Source organism: Galeopterus variegatus, unplaced genomic scaffold (genome assembly GCF_000696425.1).
Source record: "Galeopterus variegatus unplaced genomic scaffold, G_variegatus-3.0.2 Scaffold3951, whole genome shotgun sequence".
Classification (NCBI taxonomy): Eukaryota; Metazoa; Chordata; class Mammalia; order Dermoptera; family Cynocephalidae; genus Galeopterus; species Galeopterus variegatus.
In genome coordinates this window covers 70,425-93,426 of record NW_007730062.1, presented here as the reverse complement: position 1 = coordinate 93,426, position 23,002 = coordinate 70,425, and the positions used below count along the sequence as shown (strand labels likewise).

The 23,002-nt window shown below is 38.4% G+C and overlaps 1 protein-coding gene across 1 annotated transcript in view; it reads left to right on the top strand.

Annotated features, from left to right (window-relative positions):
* Positions 1–1,506: 1,506 nt before the first annotated feature.
* TIPARP (TCDD-inducible poly(ADP-ribose) polymerase) overlaps positions 1,507–23,002 on the top strand; it is a 28,652-nt gene continuing 7,156 nt past the window's right edge. The window contains exons 1-4 of the mRNA XM_008586352.1: positions 1,507–1,880; positions 4,672–5,629; positions 20,429–20,597; positions 21,968–22,128. Coding sequence (XP_008584574.1) covers positions 4,713–5,629; positions 20,429–20,597; positions 21,968–22,128 — 1,247 coding nt within the window. The 5' untranslated portion in view covers positions 1,507–1,880; positions 4,672–4,712. The remainder of the gene's footprint in view (positions 1,881–4,671; positions 5,630–20,428; positions 20,598–21,967; positions 22,129–23,002) is intronic.

Below are 23,002 nucleotides of genomic sequence, written 5' to 3'. Positions count from 1 at the left end.
ATCTTCCTGCTCCAGCATCTTTAGCTTGTGGCTTCCATCTTTATGTTTTCCACAACATGTTCATCTTCATTTTTGTCATGAAACTTCATCTCCATCCTCATGACCCAAGACATATGGCCCTAGCTGAGCCATCCTAGCCAGGCCCCAGCCATCTGAGTCACTCTAATTGAGGCCCCAGACATTATGGAGCAGAGATGGGCCACCTGTACTATGCCCTGGACGAATTCCTGAGCCAGAGAAATGGAATCATGAGCAAATGAGTTATTGTTTTAAGTCATTACAAACACTACTAAAAGAATAGTGAAAGAATATATAACAACCTAATTGTCAGAAGAGAATGGCATTAAAAAATAATCCAAAAGAACGCATAAAATGAAACACATGAGACAAATAGCAAACAGTAAGATGCTAGATTTAAACTCACATATTTGCTTCTAGGTAATTGTATGTATGAATAAATACACACCAAAATATCTGCTCAGTATAGTTTCTAAATCTAAAGATTCCCATCTTTTACCTATTGTCCTCTGAATTCCCCCCATATCATTCCCACCTTAATGGCCCTGCCTTGATACAGTTTGAAATGATAAGCCTGCTGGAGATAATACGACCCTTTATCTATTCTTTGCTGGTGTGCTCACCCAGCCCGGTTTAGAACAGTTTAATAAAGGTGAAGAACCATAATATCTATTACTACCACCTCTTAGCTCCTATTTCTACCTCTGGAATTACCAGGAACCCCCCCCCCCCTTTTTTTTCCATATATAGGGATTATATGAACTTAATGTAGTGTTTCTTCCCTCACCACTGAAAATGTATTCAATATATGGAGTTAAAATCCAAAGCATTTTACAATTCAGAAAATATGGCAACCTTACATATGGTGTATATTTCAGAGATGAGTACACGGTGCTCTGCAAGTTCCGTGAGACAGACATGAGGTCTGGGCTGATCAGGGACGTAGCCCTAAGCCTAGTGCATACCTGACACGCAATAGGCGCTCGGACAGATATTTGTTGAGTGAATAAACAAGCCATTACGGTGTTTGTGAGCTTCAAAACACACGTACACTTCTATCGACAAAAGCCAACAGCCAGGTTTCACTTCTGCAAGGCTGCATACTTGGCCCGAGACACAGGCCGCCGGCCCGTCCGGCGCGGGGCAGGCGACCCCGTCTGGCGGCAGCGGCGGCGGCAGCCGTTTGCTTCTTTGGGTTTCGCGGCGTCAGGGACCGGAGGCGTCTCCTGAGGAGGCAAATAAACAAAGCCAACCGCACGGAAACGGGTCGCTCCGTTTCACATCCTCCTTCGGGTGCCTGGGTGTCCTCGGAACAAAGTGACCCTCCATCTGTTCGCAGGCAGGTGGAGCCCGCCCCACGCGGCGCACGCCAGTCTTCCTCTCAGCTGCGCGCCACTCGACGCGCGTAGACGCGGACCCTCGCGACCCGGACGGCCCGCAAAAGAACACGCCCCCTGGCGGGAGCTCAGGCCTTTCGCACACACACCACGCGCGCCTACCCGCCAGCGAGTGCGCACGCGCGCGCGCGCGGGGCCGGCCTCTTTTCCGGCACCCACTGAGCGCCGGGCCTCCTCACCCCACCCCACCCCCCGCCGCACAGGCTCCGCCTCCCAGACGGGGCCGCCGGGAGGAGGCGACCGGAAGCCACTTAAGCAGAGCTGGAGGTGACAGGCGAGTGAGCTGGGCTGGGAGCGCGGTCGAGGCTTTCTACGCCCGCGGCGGCGGAATGGCTTGTACGCGGCTCGCCTCATCTCCGTTCTGCGACTTCTAGACGCCGGCGCCCGCCTTCCACACGGACCCCCGGCGCGGACGTTGCCCGCGACGCGGCTCCTGTCGTCCGCTCTCTCAGGCTGCCCGTTCAGGTAAAGAGGTCCGGGTGGGCACTGAGGGGCCGAGAGACCCTAGCCGGGATGGCGGGCGCTGGCCTCGAGGCCCCGCGCGTCAGTGTGATTGGTTTTGGACTGCCTGTTTGGTTCCAAATTCACTGAGATCCTGTCAACATCAGGATGGAACTGGTTTACACTTCTTAGTCACTTAGAACCCCTGCAGGTGTATAGATCAGACTAAGACGCTGAAGGGTTTAGTCGGGGTCGCCGGCGTCTGCCCCTTCTCTCTTGGTCAGGGCGGGCCGGGGAGCGTCGGGGCGGCCTCCCCCGCGGGCAGACCCCGGGCGGGCGTTCGGAGCGCGGAGGAGCCCCGGGCCACCCCGCGGGGAGGGCAGGGCGGCTGCGGGAGTCTTCCGGCCGCCCCTGCGTGCCGGGCTGCAGCCCAGAAGTTTGCAGGCTGTTTTCACATTAACTTTGAGGGCGCCCCAGTCTTCGCCCTCCTCCCCGCCGCCGCAAGAAGCGCCCGCCGCGGTCCCCCGGGCTTCGCGGCTTAGTTTTGCGAGTCCCCGAGAATCGCAGGACCGTCCTCAGGAACGTGGGTTGAGGAGGCGAAGAAGAAATGAAATGTGGAAGGCGCCGTTGAGTGGCTCCTGGGATGCAGGAAAGCCGGGCCGGGACTTCGGTGGGGAGGAGGCTGGAACGGTGGGTTTGAGGGGGCGCCCCGGCGCCTGCCGAGGGGAAGGCGGAGGCGGGGATGCTCGGGAACACCCGGAACGCCGAGCCGGGCGGCGCCTCAGCTCGGGGTCCGGAGCCGCGCAAGCCGCCGCCGCGGCCGGCAGGAGGCGTCGCTCGGACCCCGGCTCGGCGCAGGATGTCGCGCGGCGGCGGGCGGGCAGTGTGGAGCCGGCGGTTTCCACGGAGGGTGCGATCGGAGGAGAGTGCCGGAGAACCCGGGCGTCACGAGGTGAGGGTGGCGCGGTGGGTTGCCTGCAGCGGCGGACCGGAGGAAGTGCCCTTCCGATCTTTAGTTTTCTCTCCTGCACACTAATTGGGGAAGTAGGTTCTAGTGGCTTCCCCACTCCAGTTACTACTCCCCAGTTTTGTTTCCGAGTTTGACTAAGGGTAATAATAGGAAAAGTGTGTGCGTGTGTGTGTGTGTGTACACACACACGTATAAATAACGTTGGCTTAGTGTCTGATTTGCCTTGACTGGGTGTGATAGGAGTGGTTAGTGTGTGTGCGTGGGGGAAGGCACAAGCCGGTTTGGTGTGGTGGAGAGGGAATACCACAATCTGTGCCAATTGTGCCTTGAGGCAAGAGCACCGAGTGATGAATAATAACGCCTGGCTTGGCTGCTTTCCAGTTGATTTATGTCTCATGTCAGATCCTTCCTTCTTGGTGAAGCTTTCCCTAACAATGCCAGCTCACGCTGAACTCTTTTTCTACCTTTTCCTTTTGTACTTATCATGGACACTAACACTGTTATATACTATGCTTTGTATTTTACTTTTCTGTTTGATCATTATTCACTTTTTACACAGATTTATGACTCTCCAATTGGATCTTTAATCCTCTTTTTTTCCTAGGGACCCAATTTTATCTTTTTTTGTTGACCCATAAACAACAAAGGACTAAGCATTTAATGTGTGCCTTTTCTTCAGTAATTCAGACAACAAAATATTTATGGAACACCCACTGTGAGCATTGTGTTAGGCACTGTACTGGGCACCTAGGATGCGTACTTGATTAGGTTGTGGGCCCTTGCATCAAAGAGCTCTTTCAGTCTGTTGGACGAGAGAGAAGAGGATTGATTGCTCATCATCTTCCCTTTCTCACCTGGCACAATCTCAGTAAATATTTTAAAGTTTCATTTTTTTTCAAGGGGTTTGATTCTTGGAAGAAAGTACTTTTTAAATCTTTCAGTAATTCATTAGAGACCTGAAATTTGGTGTGTGTTTTATAGTATTGTGTTATTTTTTCTGTAATATGCCTTCGTTTGCCTTTAAAAAAAAATGCATATATGTAACATTTCTAAAGACAAGGGCCCTTTCTGTGTTGTGAAGCTGTGTTTGGTTTCTAACAGTGTGCTGTGGTGGTTGCTGATTTGGCCTCTGTTGCTAAACACACCCTGATATTTGTTCAGTAGTGGTAATGATTTTTGAGGATTGCAAAAGTAGACCCTTAACATTCCTGAAGAATGTACTGGAACTTTCTGAATATAGAAATGCTTAAAAGACCCTTGGCTTTTTCCCATATAGCATTTCATTTGAGAGCCCCTGTTTCCTGTATATATCCTTATAACCCACATTCACTCACTATTTAACTTTGAAGTTTATTCTTCATTTGATGAACCTTTTCTTCCCCCCACAAAGGAACTAAGTTTTTGTCAACTCATGAAATAGGTGATACATAAACAGCTGTGAAGAGAACCACAAGCTGAGTGGAGATGTGGTTTCCCTGCTGTCATCATCTAGTCACAGTTATTTCTACCTCCCATCTTCCACCCCACTCTAGCCTTACAGTAAAAATTCATACCCCAGCAGAATTACAAACTGTTGTATATTAAGTTTACAAGTAAATGCCAAAGGTCTATTGAAAGACACATTCTTTCTCCTCCTTTTATCTGCTGTATAGGCTTTTGAATAGCCTTGACTACTTTGGAGCATTGATTGCTCAATAAAATTTAAAATTGACCTGTAAAGACTAAACATAGTACAAGAGGAGTGATTTCAGGGACTCAGTCACAGACTAAAACAAAGCATTTTAATGAATAAATGGGATCCAGTTGTCATTTTGTAAATGATCATCTTCCTTCCTTTCCTGGTAGGATTTTTAGACTCTGAGGAACAATTGGAGCTAATCTACATCATGGAAATAGAAACCACTGAACCTGAGCCAGACTGTGTAGTGCAGCCTCCTTCTCCTGATGACTTTTCCTGCCAAATGAGACTGTCTGAAAAGATTACTCCATTGAAGACTTGTTTTAAGAAGAAGCAGGATCAGAAGAGATTGGGAACTGGAACCCTGAGGTCTTTGAGGCCAATATTAAACACTTTGCTAGAATCTGGCTCACTTGATGGGGTTTTTAGATCTAGAAACCAGAGTGCAGATGAGAACAACTTACATGAACCTATGGTGAAAAAAACTCTGGAAATCAATCCATCGTGCCCACCAACAGAAAACAATATGTCTGTCCTGATTTCTGATGGTACAAATGTCAGGGGCCAAATACCAGAGGCCCATCCTTCCACCGATGCTCCAGAACAAGTGGTTCCAATCCAGGATCACAGTTTTCCACCAGAAACCATCAGCGGGACAGTGGCAGATTCCACATCAAGGCACTTCCAGACTGACCTTTTGCACCCGGTTTCAAGTGATGTTCCTACTAGTCCTGACTGCATAGACAAAGTCATGGATTATGTTCCAGGGGTTTTCCAAAACAACAATTTTACAATCCAGTACATTTTGGACACCAGTGATAAGTTGAGTACTGAGCTGTTCCAGGACAAAAGTGAAGAGGCCTCCCTTGACCTTGTGTTTGAGCTGGTTAACCAACTACAGTACCATACTCACCAAGAGAATGGAATTGAAATTTGCATGGACTTTCTGCAAGGCACTTGTATTTATGGAAGGGATTGTTTGAAGCACCATACAGTCTTGTCATATCATTGGCAGGTCAAGAGGACAACTACTCAAAAATGGCAAAGTGTATCCAATGATTCCCAGGAGCACTTGGAAAGATTTTACTGTAACCCAGAAAATGATAGAATGAGAATGAAGTATGGGTATGTATTTATAACAACTTGTAAAACTGTCATTAAATGCTATAGAGTAGGGAAAGAGGCTAAAAGCTTAATTGGGTGGTTTCTTTCAGTAGTAACAGGTTTTATTCTTTTTCCCACTGTATCTCTTTTGGCTTCAATGCTATCCTGATTTTCATGGTAGTTGAATGTGGGCTATTTACCTAACAGACAATGAAGATTTTATGATTTGAACAATTCAGTTGTCACTCTGTTCAGTATGCATGTAACTGAGAAGTTGCACATACGCTGAATGTTGGGAATCAAATATTTTAATCATACAGGAGAACTTGCTTTGCTTTTGAAAGTGCATGGTGAATCTTATTATAAATAATGAATACCTAATTTATCTAATTTTAAAGTTCTGAATATTGAGTAGCTGCTATTTTTTTTAAAGGAAAATAGTATTGTTTGGAGATTTTTGTGGCCCTCTCTGTTTTAAATGGTATAAACCCTTTTTCTGTGAATGATTCAGAAGTTCATCACATACTTCTGAATCATGCCCAAACACATTAAATCTCTCTTATTAGTTTCCTTGAAGCTTTTTGCCGTTAAATTTATCTTATAGGTAACATAAATTGTTCCACAATTCAGGGTATTTTTTTAAACCTGGAAGAGTCTTGCAACTGTGTGAAGGGAGGATTTATGTTAATGGATATGTTTATCATTACATATGAAATGATTATCCTCGAGTTTTGATTTTCTTAGTATGGCTGTCTAAGCAATACTCATTGACAGCAAACTGATATTTCCCTATATGGATTCTTCTTTAATTGAACTTTAAAATAAAGAAAATGATAGGTACTGCATATGAAGTTGCTAGTGCAAAAATGGCTGTATAAATAAGCATTAGTCTTTGTATTTCTAAGTTGTTTCTCCTGTAGTATAGAAGGAGTTAAAATGTGTGATGTTAATAGCTATTTGTGTATAGCAAAGTGTAGGGATTAACTTTTAGATAGGGGAGAAGAGCCCTTCTATGCATGCTACATGACTTGGGAGACCATTCTGTGAACCTGGCAGCTTCACAGGTAATAAATGACCTGGTATAATAATACTGAGAGGCATGACCCATGGGGGGGTGGGGAATGCACTGAGTATTCCATTCCAGAAGTCCAGGAGAAAAACTTCCTTGAGAGTCATCTTTGTTCACAGATAAGTTAGTTTACACTACCCAAGTGTCTGGAGAATCAGTGAATGGTGGTGGTAAACTGTTTCCAAGTTTATAAACTTCTCTTGCTCCCATTTAGTACTGTGTGAATGATGTTCTTTTAGCAACTTAACTATCATGAGACTAGAGCTTTGCATCTTGTGTTTCAAAAGAGAAATGTGGAACAAGATGAGAAATGGTACAAGGATCAAGTTCAGAGATTATATGGTAGACACATTGGGATAAATGTAAAATACCAAGAATGTAGTTTTCCTGACTATAAGTATATTATATTGATAATATTATGTTTTCAAGATTCTACCTTGGTTGGGTAGCAAGAGTCTTACAATAAAGCTGAGTACTTTTGACTTTTTTTTTTAAGCCAGCATTGGAAGAGAGAAAAACATTTGCATTTTATCCTAAAAATCTTTTTAATAAGGAATTGTCCAAAATCTCTGTTGCCCATGACCTAGCAATTCTAATTGCGATGTCAAGGGTAATTAATTTTATATGCTCTCAAAGCCACTCTAATCCTTCCATCTCCAGGTTGCAAAACTGCAGAACAGTGACCTCCCACTTCACTCTTACGAAGCAAATTTCCAGTCTGCTGTGTACTTCAGCATCTTGGTACATTAAGTTTCTATCTGTTTGAATTGGTCAGGAAAAAACTAGCAGAATTATTGTCCAACACATTACATTCTGTTACCATGGGCAAGACAAGACAATCATTTTGATCCCAGAAAATCCAGGAACTCTTGGGTCAGCAGCATGTTGGACATTTTATTTTTTGGTAAGATTATTTTGCTGAAGAACAGAGACATAGATATAGGCCCATAAACATGTATTGTTGGATCAGTAATAAAGTAGTTGAGGTGGATGCTTGATTTCCAAATCAGCTTTAAGGAAGTAAACTAGTGTTTATCTGACACTTAGGAGAGGAAAAGTATTAGTGAATTGTTATTATTATTTTTATTATTATTACTGCTATTATATTGTTAGTGCCAATAAGTGGTGCTGCCCTGATAAAGTAGCAAAAGTATTAACTGTTAATTAGTAGTAATAATTAGTAGTAAAGTGAAGTTCTCTGTGGACTCCAGGAAGAAATGTAAGATTGTAGATAGCTAAGTGTCAAAAATTAGACTTTTGGGAAGTTGACCTGTGGTCATTGAAACCTGGTTTTCCTTGTATTCCAAAGCGATGTTGTGTTTCCTGGCAACAAGATGCAGATAACGGCATGTTGAGCCTTGCTGAGAGATTCACAAACAAGCTGGAGCAGCCCAGGTTCACATGGTTACCACATTATTTGGCTAAAGCTATTAATCTCTGTGGTCAGGCCTGTAAAGCTGGTCTATCTGTGCAGATTACACATAACCAGGAAGTGCGTGTTCAGCTGTGTACATGTCCAAGTCGGTCCCAGCAATCTTTGGATTCAGGAACAATGAATGGCAGTTATTTATCCCACTTATTTTCAGTAGTTTATATGACTTGGTAAATCGTTTTTATATATTATATCCATAATATTTTCATTGTGTGGAACTTGGGGAAAGTTCATGGTTCTTTGTCTCTAGCAGGGACAAAAGTTCATAGTTTCAAACTGCAGGTAAAATTATTTTGCTTTGCAAATGTATTGCATTTAATATCTAAATCTAAATTAGATATGTAGTGTTTATTTTGTTCTTAGGAATGAAATTGGAAAGGAAGTTGAGCTAGATAAGTTCACAGGTCTCTTTCAACTCTTTAGTCAAGATTCTTAGATCCTAAAAATATTTTAAAGAGATTTCAATAATAAATGCTTGTTTGGTTCAGTGTAATGAAATTATAATATAATCCCACTTTGTTTTCTCACTCTGCTTTTGTACAACTACAGATGTTTATTACCAACATCAACTGGAAGCCAGTTCTATGGATGAACTTCCCAGATTTAGATGCTGAGGCTTCTTTTGCACACAGGATGGGCCTTGGAAAATTTCCAAATTCCAAATATGCAGTTGAGAAAACAACATTGAATGTTATGCTTTTGATTAAGAAAACACTCTCTAACAGTTTAGGCACTCATCCTCAGTAGAAGATGATACTGGATGGCAGAACTAAGCAGTTTTAGCAGAGCCTTGCTAAGTGGGTAGAATACTGTTGTGGATAATTGAAATTGTGGAGGCTGTGCAAATCTCTTTAGCTACCGATCACCATTGGTTTCACATTATATTTATTTTAAAGTATGCTGTAATAGTCTTCTAGTTATTGCCACCACCAAGAAGAGATGTAATACAAACCTTATTTTGGAGGTTACAAGTAGGTAAAAATATGATCAGTGATTATTTCTAATTCTGAATTTATTGAAAGAGGGTGGAGGTGAAGAAGAAAGGTGCAGCCCCGAATCCGTGGTTGATTTTTCCCAGAGGACAGTGTTCTTTTCTCTTCTTTTGGAATTAATGCTTATTGATAAAGAGGGAGTTTTACTTGCTTAAGGCTTAAGCCTTGAGTGTGTTGTCATAATCTTAGTTGCTGAGCAATTTTGATTGCTACTTGCTCTTAGAAGTCTTTTTCTTTTTAAATCTGTCCAAGAGGCAGAACCATTAGGTGACTTCACAGAAACTTTGCATAAGAAGACAAGGAGAAATGATAATAAAAAGCTTATATATGACTTGCAGAGTGAATTATCTAATAGAGCAAGCTCCTGACTGAACTCTACTAGAATAGTTAAATTAGCCAAGTTGGCTCTGGCCTGCACAGCTGTGATGATGTATGAACTAACTCATTATGTGTTATTGATAACACCGGAGAGAGGAGAACAGCTGAAACTTACTATGCCTTGTGACTTTTTGGTATTTCTTGAATATACACAGCTGGATGAGTTTTAATTTATTTGAAAAATTCCTGCCTGAGAGAGAGCGAGCTCCATAAGCAAGAACTGTGTTTGAAGTGACTTTCAGAATGTGCGCCTTGTGCTTTAGGATAAAGCAGTCCAATGAATTATTTTTTGTACCTCTTTATGCCGCTATTTACATATGAAATAAAACTAATTGGCTTCTATCTGTACTATAATCCAGAGGAGTTACTGGGTCTGTGTAGAGCTATCATGGAAATCATTAGCAATCATTTATTTATTCCCTTTCTGGTTTTTCATCAATAAGCAGATTAGACTTTTTGAAGCAGCTGTCACCTTGCTTCAGGTTGGGGTCAGTCTTTTCCTGATGTATTTAGGTAACGAAAATGAACCTTGCGAAAGACAAAGTTGATAACTTTTAAATCAGACAGTTGGAGGAAATAGCTTAAGGTTATCTAGCAATCCCTAAAAATAATTGCATGATATATTAAACATTTTATCACTGAGTTGAATCCAAAGGTTTTACTTTTTATTGTAAATAAGAAAAAAAGGAATAGTAGAAACTCCATTCAGCATTTAAAACTTCATTCTGTACACAGTGGGTATGCACTGATTCTGTGTCCCTATAAATCTACTTCCTACTGTTACACTAGAATTTCTAGATTCTAGATTTGCATTCTATCATAAAGTAAAGGTAAGTTTCATAAATTCTTCTGTGTATTTGTAATCATCATTAGTGATCCTCAGTTTTATTCTGGGTTTGGGAGCTGTTTCTAAATGGCGAAGCAGTATGTAGCCCATACAAACCTTGGCTACTCAAGGAATGCGACTAAAATTCAGCCATTTGAGATTATGACTATTTTCCTATGGCTTCTTTTCTTATTTCCTAATTTGAGACCACCAAATTCTGCATCCTTTGGCTGATGGTGATAATTCTGTATTGCATTTAAATTAGGAACTCAGGTCCTCTTAACCTAGGTCAACAACCTTTAATAATTACCCATCTCCTGTTTATGAGTTACAATTGCCTTTTTGTGGAAGGAAAACTAAGTACTTGTGTTATTGCTTTTGCAAAGAAAAAATATTTTGTAAAATATGTTTTACAAGATGACTATTCTGGCACAATTTTCTGTAAGGCTGGTTCAAATTGAACACTGGTAAGTTTGGAAAGAAACTCAGTAAAAGTAGTAGAATTTCTCTTTTATAGTAATTAAGTCGTAAAGTGAGTGCAAGTGGTTTTATATCTTTGAAAGACACCAGAGAGCGCTGAAGGTTGAGCCATTTTCTGTTTCATTCTGGGTTTGAAATTGTTAGGTAATAGCCTAAGATCTTGAGTTGAACTGTACTGTGCAACACCATAAACACAAACTGTGCAGAGGAATAAAAATATTTCTAAAGCTCACCATTTCTAGGAGCAAACAAGCCACATTTTAGATATGAAGGAATTTCTTTAACGAAGCCAAATATTTTTTATTATTATTGTTATAGACTGTTTATGGCAGTACTTTCCAGGAACCAGGAATTATAGTGCACACAGACTCACCCCTATTTGAAATTCTTCCTGCAAGTGTTAAACCTAATCCGTATCAATCCTTGGACACAATAACTGGAAACCTCAAATCGTTAGTATAGATAATTCTTTGTTAATAAGGGAATTTGAAATTATAAGTGGTATCTTTTGAAATTCATTTTGAATTTTTCAGGTTAAGGATTTTATGTAAAATAAATTTTACTTATTCAACTTGGTATTTTGTGAATGTTTATATTTGATTTGCAAAGGACAGTATTGCAGATGAGCTAAATATAACCAATTCTGTGATCAGGAATTCAAAGTTTAGAAGTTGATGATATTAATAAACTTGTAATTGTGTGGGAAACTTCCAGTTTTCCTTGCTAACTTAGCTTGTTAATGTTGCTAAGACAAGCATGGAAGAACGTTAACTAAGCATTCCTATTTGCTGTTTCCATATAACAAAATGAGTATGTCTCCTTGATCCTTCTCTGCTCTATGCTGTTTACTTACTGGTAACACCCACTTGACCAGTAAAGAACTTTTGCATGGTCATCACAATGAAAGGATAAGCTATTACAAGAATGAGAATGTTAGAGTGACTGTTCCCTTTTACATTCTACAGAAACCAGTGACTTTCGAGTATGCATACCACAGAAAGTTGTGTTAGAAGTGTATTAGAACCTACCATGACTAAGTTGTCAGAGAAAAAGTACAGTAAATTTGTAAGCTTTATGCAAATGGAAGTCTTCTGTTTTGATGCTGTTGCTTCTGAGCATAAGGAAGGATTTGTGAATAGTATTATGTTGAAACATAGCATTTCTCATAATGTTTAGGCTACATTTACAGGAATTTCTCTTTATTACATTCACTTTTTTTCTTTTTGGATTAAGGGATTCTTAAACTGTTCTTTCTTATTTGATATATAGCCATAGAGTTTGGGTGAGCTTCTTTGCTTCAAATTTTTACCAGCACTGAATAGACAGTGAAGAATGGCAGGGGTGGAGGGTCAGGGGTGAACTTTTCTTGCAGTAGTGCATGTGCTTTCAGAATCTTGCCTACACCCTGTGATATTCACAGTTCCTGCAGCTGATCAGGGTGTAGGGAGGGCAAACAGCACAAAATACTCTAAATAATTTCCTGCTGCGGTTGGTCTTTTGGTTTCTGACTGTCACCTGGCTTAGCTCTTTCATTTCCAGGCATTGAGAGAATAAAAATAAGCACAGGAGAAATACTGGGTTTGCCTTCCAGGGTTTAATTACTCATCCTAATAAAAGAAAGACATCCTTGAATCCCAGAAGAGTATGTGAAACGGAACTTTGCATGCATACTCTTTGACATTTGGATTATCCAAATGCTGCCTGACATCAGAAGCATTGTGTAAAGTGTTCTACAATTAATTAGTCACTAAAAAAATAATTTAGAATGTCTCAACTAATCGATAACATAGAATCTCTGAGAAACTATACAAACTTGGCTTTATAGATTCCCTACCCCCCAGAAAAAGTTACTGATATAAGGCCATGTTGAAAGATTTTGTGATCACAGTTTACAAAAGCTAGACAGTAAAAAAAATTATCTCCTAATATCTTTTTAGTAGGAAGTTTTTTTTCATAATTTTGTTTAAAGAACTATCAGTTATGAATTCTGTATACAGTTTGTATATATTCAAATCATTAGTCTCCTGAAAGCTGTTAGCTTCCTCATCTCTCGATTTTTAGCACCCAATACATAAGCTGTCAATGAGTATATGTCTATTCTTTTCATTGATCAGTTAGTTTATCTGGATTTAATGGAGAAAATGACAAGGCTTAATAAGAGAAAATTCTGAATAAAAACGTTTTTAAAGGAGTCATTTATAGTTTAAAAGTTAAACCAGAAATAAATTAAGCTAATAGATTATATGTTATTAGAGGTTATTAGAAGTTAAGTTTTGTTTATAATTAATATTATATTTAAATGAGTTTCTGTTTGAGGTTTTTTGAAAACAACTTATTTTAAATCAATATTATTTACATTTAGTATTAATTTTATGTTTATGTAGAAAAGTTTTATAAACAGATTTATTTCAACCCTCTTTAAATACTGTCAAAATCTGTATCCAAAAATTTAATTAACCAGTATTTGTGCCTTGAATACATGGAAGACCTTTTTTTTGTCTTCTTTGAGGTAAGATAGAAACCTGTTTTTTAAAACATTTCACCTAACAGGATATTTACTTACTTTCATTAAAATGGATAACTAATAATTTAAGGTAATATAAGGTGGCATGATATATAACTTTTAAAAGTTAGTCAGTGGTTTCTATCCTAGCTGTTCTCATAGAAATTAAGTTTCTCTTCCTCATCAGGCCATGATTGAGAAGTATGTGTCACTTACAGTTACTTTCTGCAAATCTCAGGACATGTAACTGGACTCGGATCAAAGTTAAGGCTGTATGACATTTCTGGTATCGTCAGGGTGTGAAATTTAATCCCATGCCTCTGTAAATAGATAGCGATAAGGTCTTCTGATCTCATAGGTGTAATTTTTATTTATGAAAGATTTTAGACTTATCCAAATCTTACTGGAAAGTTTGTGTGTGTGTGTGTTTGTGTTCTTTTTGATCTATAGTTATGTAATAATAATAATAAAAGCTAGCATAACAATATTTTAGTAGGTTCTTTTCCTTGAGTATTGTAATTTGCTTTTAGTGGTTGCATGGTGGGGGGAGACTTCAGTGTATGACATTATTTATTGGGGGTTTAGCAAACATTTAGATGTACTCTGGCCATGTTTTAGTATCAAAGCTTTTTGAGAATAAGCTATGTTATGTGTTTATTTAGCTCCCCACATGCTTTTGGAGAATATACAATTACAAAAGCTTAAAAACAGGATATCTTTTCATTTGGGAAACTTACCTGCCTCCCTTTCCTCTTCTACTCTTATCCTTTCTTTTCCATTTCACTGTGTTCACTTCTAGAATGACTTTAAGACTACAGATTAGATGTCTAACAATTTGTAAATCAGACATGGGGTTTGGCACTCAGAAAAATGTGATTCAAGATAGAGTCCCACTCACTAACTTGCTAACTTCTCAGAAATTCACCTGTTTCTAAGACATCCCAGGAGAGACCAAGGGAACAGCACACACTGTCAGAATTTTGCCTAATGATCACTTAAGAGTTGGTTCCGAGAAATGCATTATATCTTTAAGCGGGGAACACTTTTACCCACCCAGAAATATTTGAGGTCTTTAGAACTATTAGATCCATAAAGTTTTATGTTAATAGTTTTAAAGAGTGATCTTAGCCTTAGCGGTCTTGCTTGGATTAGGTTAGGGTCTCCTTAGAGGTAGGCAAATTTGATTCAGAGTCAACATTTGGTTTTTAGTCTGCCTATAACTCCTGAGGACCATATGCATAATAATGTAAACTAATTTTGATTAGTGGTTACATCTGTGTCCGCAGCTACTTTGGCTACAAAGGGGAAGATCTAGTTGTTACCAAGACCCAACGTTATAGTGTGGAAATTAAGTATAGAATTTTAACCTTTGGTGAATATTGAAAGATGTTGCTTTGGATGTAAGCATTTACAAACAAGTTTTACTGCCTCCACCAACAGCTTTGTGCTATTTATTTGAAGCAGTGTCAGCAAAAATCTTAATTAGTAACAGAATATATGACACTGCTTCTAAAGCAGAACTTTACATAGTACCTAATTCTCTAAAGTTTAATAACTACATTGCTTTCACAAAATATGTTGGTATTATGTATGCCATGGCTTTGATTCTCATCACCTTGTAACATATTTCAGGGATGTATAAGCTGCCAGATATTCCAGCATTACCAAATGAGGTCCTGGATACATCAAAGTCAGGTATCAAAAGCCAGCTATATTTTGTGCGCCTGTGAAATTTCTTTAGTAGCAAACGTGCCCCATCTGTCAGGCCTGTCTCAAGCCAGCAGCAGAAGAGCCTAAATACTCTCCAAACTGCATTTAATCTTTATCCTTCTATTATTATGACCCTCAGTTTGGGGAGACATTTTCACTTTACATCATAGTAATAAAATAAATGGGCCTACCAATTGTGATTGTTTAATCTAGTTAATTAGGTTGGGTGTTAATTAGTTTGAGGTCACAGGTTTATCCTTGTAGAAACCAGTTTACTCTTAGTTTCCAAAGTCTAACGTGGCTAAAACTATACAGAGTACAGTTTAGAAAACTTTTATACTTACTTAACCTTTGCTAAAGTCTAAGTTCTATATTTTATTTACATTATCTTTCCACTTAAACATGTTTCACCTCTTACAATTCCTGTCTCATTCAATGGTACCATTATCCAGTCACTTAGGTCAGAAACATGGATACATCCTAGACACTTTTCACTCCCTTATGCCCCACATGTAATAATTGTTCATGCAATTAGATCTTAACTCTTAAGTACTTCTTAAATTATCCCTACTGTTGTCTTCTTAGTTGTATGTCATCATTTGTCTTGTGCAGTTCTACTAGCTATAGATGGCTAAGCATAGAATAATAAATATTAATAAAAATGCTAATATTTAGCAATAAGTACCTCTTCACTCTCCCCCACCATCCCCTGCCAAAAATAAATAAATCAGTCCTCTATACCACTACTGTCGGAGTGACTTTCATACAGTAAAGGCAAGTCCGGACCTTGTTGAAAATCCACCAGGGATTCCTACTGCCCACAGAATCAAGTCCTAACCTTTTAACACAGCATACAAAGTTCTTGATTATCTGGCCCCAGCCAACCTATCCAGTCCAGTCTTATCTCTTATCATCTCCCTTTCACTCAGATACACCCTGACCTCCCACATGAACTGCATGTGCTTCTCCTGCATTCTCCTCTTGCTTTGCTTGGTTAACTTCTCCACATCAGCCACTCTGTGGTGTCCTGGCTCCCATTGTCTGCATGGTGGCTGGCTGGACTCGGCCCACATTTTATCCACTCTGGGACACCTCCCTTGACCACCTTTCCCCACAGATGTAGGCCATCAGCTTCTGAGTTGTTCCTGGACCACCCTTGTGCCACATTTCACACTCTTCCACAGGATTTGCCTTCCCCACTAGGCTGGTGCTCTGTGGCATTTGCCTTTTTCATCTTTTATCGCTAATGCACAGCCCAGTACCTGAGCAATTTGTCTATTTAAGATTATTTATTTTAATTGTCACATTTCCTTCTTGGTTACAAACACTTTATAAGTAGAGAAATTGCCTAAAATATTTATGCTCTTTTCTGAGCTCTCAAATGCATAAACCTAAGAACTAAGAAACCATGTTCTTACTAATTTCTGTTTTATTCAGCACGTTTTTTTATTGTTTTGGTTTTCATTCCAGCTCTGTTTATCATATCATTCATATCATAGGCCCTTTTTACTTTCTTTTTAGTATCTGAAATATAGTAAGATATTAGTGTATTTGTAATATAGAAGAAATGATGTGTGGGACATACTTTCTAAGTGTGGGTGTTGGTGCTCTGTGCATTGGTAATATGTCAGAAAATGTTGGCTTAATTGGTATGTGAAGATATTTGTTGAGTAAGAGGAGATCCATTGTTACAAAGTATCTAAATTATGAGAAGGGGTGTTCTTTTCAGAATTTTAGATTAATTATGTATCTGGATTCTTAAAGTGGTATGTGTGGTGGTGTGTTTGGTGAAGCATGCAAAAGCAGAATTGTTAATTTATCAGCAGTTTATGTTCATTCTTCCTTTATAACAAATATCAGCAACCTGTTTACAAGATTTTTTTAATTTTTCTGACTCATGATAGGGTTATATCTTAGGTAAAAAATACTGGTTGATTTAGGCATGTGATATATTTAGCAGAATCTAAATTCTGGTGCACAGTGGCTATCTTTCATTCTTCTTTCTGGCCATCCCTCAGTAGAGAAGCCCTTAGGCCAGATAGGGCTCTTATCATAAGGATTATTGTACCCTGCTTTTACAAAGATATCTCCCCCAGTCCCTAGCACTCGCTTGCTTAATTTTTACACATACTTTGACAATTTATTCCCATCTGCTCAATACTCTAAATTCCCACCCTTATACCTTACGGCTCTGAGACCCTGGACTTACATCCTCAGCTCACGGTCTGACATCTCTCACATTGCCTCTTACACCCTGGTTCACATTTCCTCATTTCTTCAGTACCTCTGTTTAGAAGGTCTCCTTTTCCAAATACCTGCATAGTTCCTGTCCCTCAACCTTCTTCCAAGAAGCAAAGTGCTTGGAGAGTGCTTTTTCCATGTAACTGTTTACTCACCAGTGATATTTCCTACTATTTAAACTGCTCCTAAAATTTTCTCTTACAGAAAGCTATCTTAGATTGATAAAGTAAAACTTCTTATTTTTCCTCACCTTTCCTGGATTTTTTCTGGATGCCATCTCCTCTCCAGTAATGCTGCATGTCTAGTCTTTGTGTTCTCATTCTTTTAATGTACTTGCCACTGATGAATTTAGATAGGAAGATGTACTGCTTCTTTGGTTTTATGTTTTGTTAGTTGAAGCCCCTAGAAGACAGGGATCACATCTGTTTAATTCTTTGTGTATTGCCTAATACAGTCCGCCATCACCATTACTACACACAGATGACTCATAACTGCTTTCTGATAATAGGAAACAATGGTTTGATAAAGAAGAGTGGTGGATGTTGAACATTTGGCATCCATATTGCACACATTTGTACTGGTGCAGATTGTGTAGAGAAAAAACTCTTGGCTTTGGATTTTCGAAAGATTTTAAGGAAGAGCAGGCGGTAAAATTAATCTTATAAAAAGATAATTTAGGGCCGGCCCATGGCTCACTTGGGAGAATGTGGTGCTGATAATACCAAGGCCACGGGTTCGGAGCCCATATAGAGATGGCCGGTTAGCTCACTGGGTGAGCGTGGTGCTGACAACACCAAGTCAAGGGTTAAGATCCCCTTACCGGTCATATTTTATAATAAAAAAAATAAAATTAAAAGATAATTTGTTTTTCAGATTTGTTATTTTGTCTTTATCAAGTCTAAAAAAGCATTTTGGAAATCGAATAGAGCTAAAACAGTACTTTTATACATCAAACTAAAGAACAGTTGATTGTAGTAAATTAGGATTTGTTATAGAAATTTCATAATGCCCAAAGGGCTGAAGTGCACAGAGAATGTAGCAAAAGCTGCAGTTGTAGATGTCTTTCTCATGCAAATCATTATCTATGAAGTCTCAATGACACAGGCTTAGACAGAAATTGCTAGAGTGATGTCCAGAATAAAATCTGTTGTTTAAACAGCAAAAAGCATTAGCCATTTATATTATAATACATGTTAATGTAATGACTGCTGTTCTAAGAACTCCTTAAAGGAAATACAGAGAATTTGTTAATTCGTAATTAGGAACAGTTGCTGGGAGATAAGCTTAAAAGGAGGAAAATATGTTTAGAGAAACTTGAAATAGTCTTAACAGGGAGAAAGGTTTATCTCTCTTTCCAGTCATAATCTCAGATTCTCCTAAAGTTTAATGAACATTGTTTAAGGCAACTTTATGAAGTTTAATTTAGGCATAGAAGTTTCAGTTTTCAGTTTTTTTAATTTCTTTTTTTAGTATTTCCCAGAAACATTTTTCCTTTTGACTTAAATATTCCCATTTACCATAAATCATTTTAAACAAAACAGTGATTTTAAACTACATTTTACCGCCTTATTCCTCTTTCATGCTTAATTAAAATTTTATGTTGTTTTTAAGACCACACCCTACTAGTTAGTACTCTTTCTAAGCAAGAAATTTGTGGGGTTTTTTTTTTTTTTTTTTTTGGAGAAGATCTTTAGGAATTTTTAAAGGAACATACTACTTTTTACAAGTTATGTGTTTCTTGTCATCATCAATTGGGTATATGATTTGAGTTTTCTTCAGAGTAGAATCTGATTAACTTATTGTGAACATTAGGCTGAAGGGTGAGAAGTTTCTCTGACATTTGCACAGGGATATATTGAGAAATGTTAATAGGTATTCATGGGGAAGGGAAAGCATTGTCATAGGCTTGGAAGGATAGCCCTCATAGTGGTACTTCAGTATATACCTTAGCATGTTAAAGGGACCGAGGAAAGCCTGCAGTAAGTAAATTGTTTAACTTTGTGTAACCAAGTATTTTTTGAACATTTGACCACAGAATCCTTTGTGCCCAGAATACCTGTTAACAGTCCTTGAAACAAGTGTTCCAAGAGCAGAGTCTGGAAAATGTTGCCCAAACAAACCATATGTCAATATTAATACTCTTTTCAAAATCCTAATTTGTAGTGAGGAAATAAGTTAATTATTGGAAAAATCTGTCCTAACACCTGGATTTCACAAATACCAATCATTCCAAATGCAACTGGATCTGGAGTATTCTGTGTGTTGTAGACATCCATTTAGAAATCTGTGATGGAAAGGGTGGAAAGTATGAAGGAATGTATTCAGGAACTTAGTTACTGTGCTAATGTCTGTGATGTTATTTTATGATATTTAATGTTTTATATTTTCTTAGAGAAATTGAGCATTTTACCAGTTTCTTAAAATAATAATTCAAATGTTTCAAACTAAATAAACTTCCATTAAAAAGGAAACATGTTTTAATTAGACCACACTTTATAAATTAATTTCTTAAATGAGTCTGATTGATATAGTGGGTTTCTACCCCCACCCCTCAACAGTATGGAGATGCCTGTGAAGTGCTGATTCAGCAGCAGTTAGATCAGATAACAAAATTACAAATATATTCTTCTAGCAAAACCTCATCATAATCTAGTTTTCTCTTCATGTTTTGCCAACATTTTCCCACCCACATTATTAAAGATAATATTGATGTTGGGTGGATTAGCAGTACTGGCTTCATCTGGGGTCGTTTTATTTTTCCCTGTTTCATCAATGATATTATATATTCCTGTATCAGCTCAGGTAAATTGATACCTCTGAAAAAAGGGCAGGCTTCAAGAAAAATTTTCTTTTCTTTGTCTGGTTTCTATATCAGCTGCATCCTAAAATTGATTCCCTGATTGGCTGAGACAAGGTTTTGGCTCATTCTGCTGTGGTGGAGAGGGTGGGATTATGTTGATTGGTTTAGGTCTGTGGTGCTGTGGAGTTAAATCAATCCTACCATAAATTTTGGTCTTGTTAAGAAAGGGCACATAGGGAATGAATGCTGTGGAAACAACCAATAATGTTCTTTTACTCCAAGAAAGCAAGTTTTGAAAATTCTATATACTAGATATTGTTAATATCCAATGAAATGTTTAGATATTTTTATTTTGCCAATATATTAAGTTTTTTCTTCGATCTTTTTAGTGGACAAGAATTTTGGGCAGATTTAAATGCCATGAATGTGTATGAAACAACTGAATTTGACCAGCTACGAAGGCTTTCCACACCACCTTCTAGCAGTGTCAACTCTATTTATCACACAGTGTGGAAATTCTTCTGTAGAGACCACTTTGGATGGAGAGAATATCCTGAGGTATTTACAGATTCTTTTATTAAAAAGTACATTTAAATTTTTTCGTCTTTCTCTGTTCTTTTGTTCTTCCTTTTCCACAGTGACTAGGCAGAACTACAAACCATAATCAATCTTGTTGATATAAGTAAAACTTTTCTCTCTTCATTTTGTATCTGAAAATGTATTTCTTTCCATTAATCCGAAATCCAGAAATAGAATATCACTATTATCAGAGAAATACAGTGTTTTCCCCAGAATTTTATACTATAGAGGTGAAATACTTAGACCTTGTGCCACTTTTGGTGGTGGTAGTGGTGTTTCTGTGGTCAGGGGTCTGAACCCTTGACCTTGGTATTACAACACCATTCTCTAACCAACACTTTTGGATAGTTTTAACTAGATGAGAACTGGTGTAACTTTTAGCTGTATCTGTCTCCTGGGCTCATGGAGATTGGATCATGTGTTACATTTAGCATTTCAGAAGCCTAATGGAAATAGTCACTCTCAGGTCCCTCGAAGAAATACTTGAAAATGTTTTCTGAGCTGTTGTCAGGCTAATCAGTTATGTAAAATTTTATCATGTGTACATGCATCCTTAGTCTGAGATAGTGAGAATAGCTTGTCAATCACAAAGCAAGGTTTAAAAATGATGGTTTACTTTGTCTCAATGACAATCCTGAGTTAAGTTTAAACACCCTGAAATGGACTTTCATATTCCAGAGATCTGGCTTCTTAAATTTGATAAAATTTATTTCCAGCATTACCAAAAGGAAGAACTGACTTATCTACCTGACCTAGGTTTTTTAAATGGTAATAGCAAAAAAGACAACCTAGCAGGTTAGTTGCTGTAAAACACAATATTGGACTAGAATTGCTGACTCTCTTTTAAGTAATCATTAATATCTATCTTCCAAAGAGAATTAGAAGTCTGTTTAAAATGTATTCTCAAGAATACTTAGAATGTCCCTGTATTTCCCTCAGAGATTTCTCAGGTTCAGTACTGAATTGGTTTATTTGAACTTTATACACCATCATCTTTAATTTTTCTTCTGAAAATCCCTTAAGAAATGTAAACCAAAAAAATCTCTAGGACATCGTTAAGGCTCAAAATAGAATAGAGTAGTTCCCTGGGCCTCACATGTTTTATAAGGTAGAAATCTGTGCTCTTCTGCACAGGGAGCATCTTCCTACTCTGCATCTTCGGGGCGGGGGGAATCCCACATTTTATAAAGGGAATTAATTTGATTCATTGTATTTTATTGAAATTCCTCTGATGTTGACAGTGAGGTTAATTGTTTTTGCCAGTGAGATAACTACATTTTCATATTGCATAGAGATTGTTTATTAACTTTTTTTTAACTTGCTTTTTGTCTTTGTTTTCTACTCTGTAGTCTGTTATTCGGTTGATTGAAGAAGCAAACTCTAGGGGTCTGAAAGAGGTCCGATTTATGATGTGGAACAACCACTATATCCTTCACAACTCATTCTTCAGGAGAGAGATAAAAAGGAGACCCCTTTTCCGCTCCTGTTTTATATTGCTTCCATATTTACAGTAAGTGTCCAGTGGAAAATCTTATCTTACTTTCATTTTATATAAATGTGCTACTGAATGCCAGAGAGAAAAAGATTGTAAATTAAGAGACTATCTTGGTTATTACTTGTAGAATGTGAAATTCCGAATTATTCTTTGGGTTTAATTCTTCAACAAATTGAGTTCACATAAGCTACACTTAACCCAACACTAAAAGAGTGAGTATCCTATTGGATTTTTTGAGCTGAAAAGTAAGATAGGGTTAACATCTTTCCACAATTAAACATAATTATGTCTGGAATGAGGGGCAGAGTTTGCATTTGCGTCCTTCATAAAAGATTGAGCTTTTCATTCCATGAGGGACTACTTACAAGGTGGAACTATTACCTGTTACGGGACTGCTTCCCAGTCCAGGTAAGTGCCAGGGGACGTGGGGAGTCCTACAAGGTGGTGTTCTCCATTCTTCTTCCTAGAATGAATTTGAATGGGAAAAATGCAACTTTCGATTTTACATTCTCATTTGCTAAGGAAGGCACATCTTCCTGTGATACTCACTAAAATTACCTGTCATACTTACTGAGAATACAGTTTCTTAATAAAAGATTAAAACTAAACTAACTCTTCTGAACTGTTGATGAGCTGTTTTTCCATTTGCTCTCTCCACATAGCCTACTAGCACACCTTCCTAGATACCAAGAGGCAAGGCACATTACCATTAGCATAGCCATCTTTGAAAGTTAGTATCTGTAAGGAAATCCTGATATATACTTCACTCAGATATACCATTTTTAGAGCCTGATTTTGAAAATGTTACTAGTTTTACTTGATTTTGTGAAGTTGGGAGGTTTTGAGTAATATTAGTTGGTTTCTTCTGCTGATCTTTGAGGCGAAGATA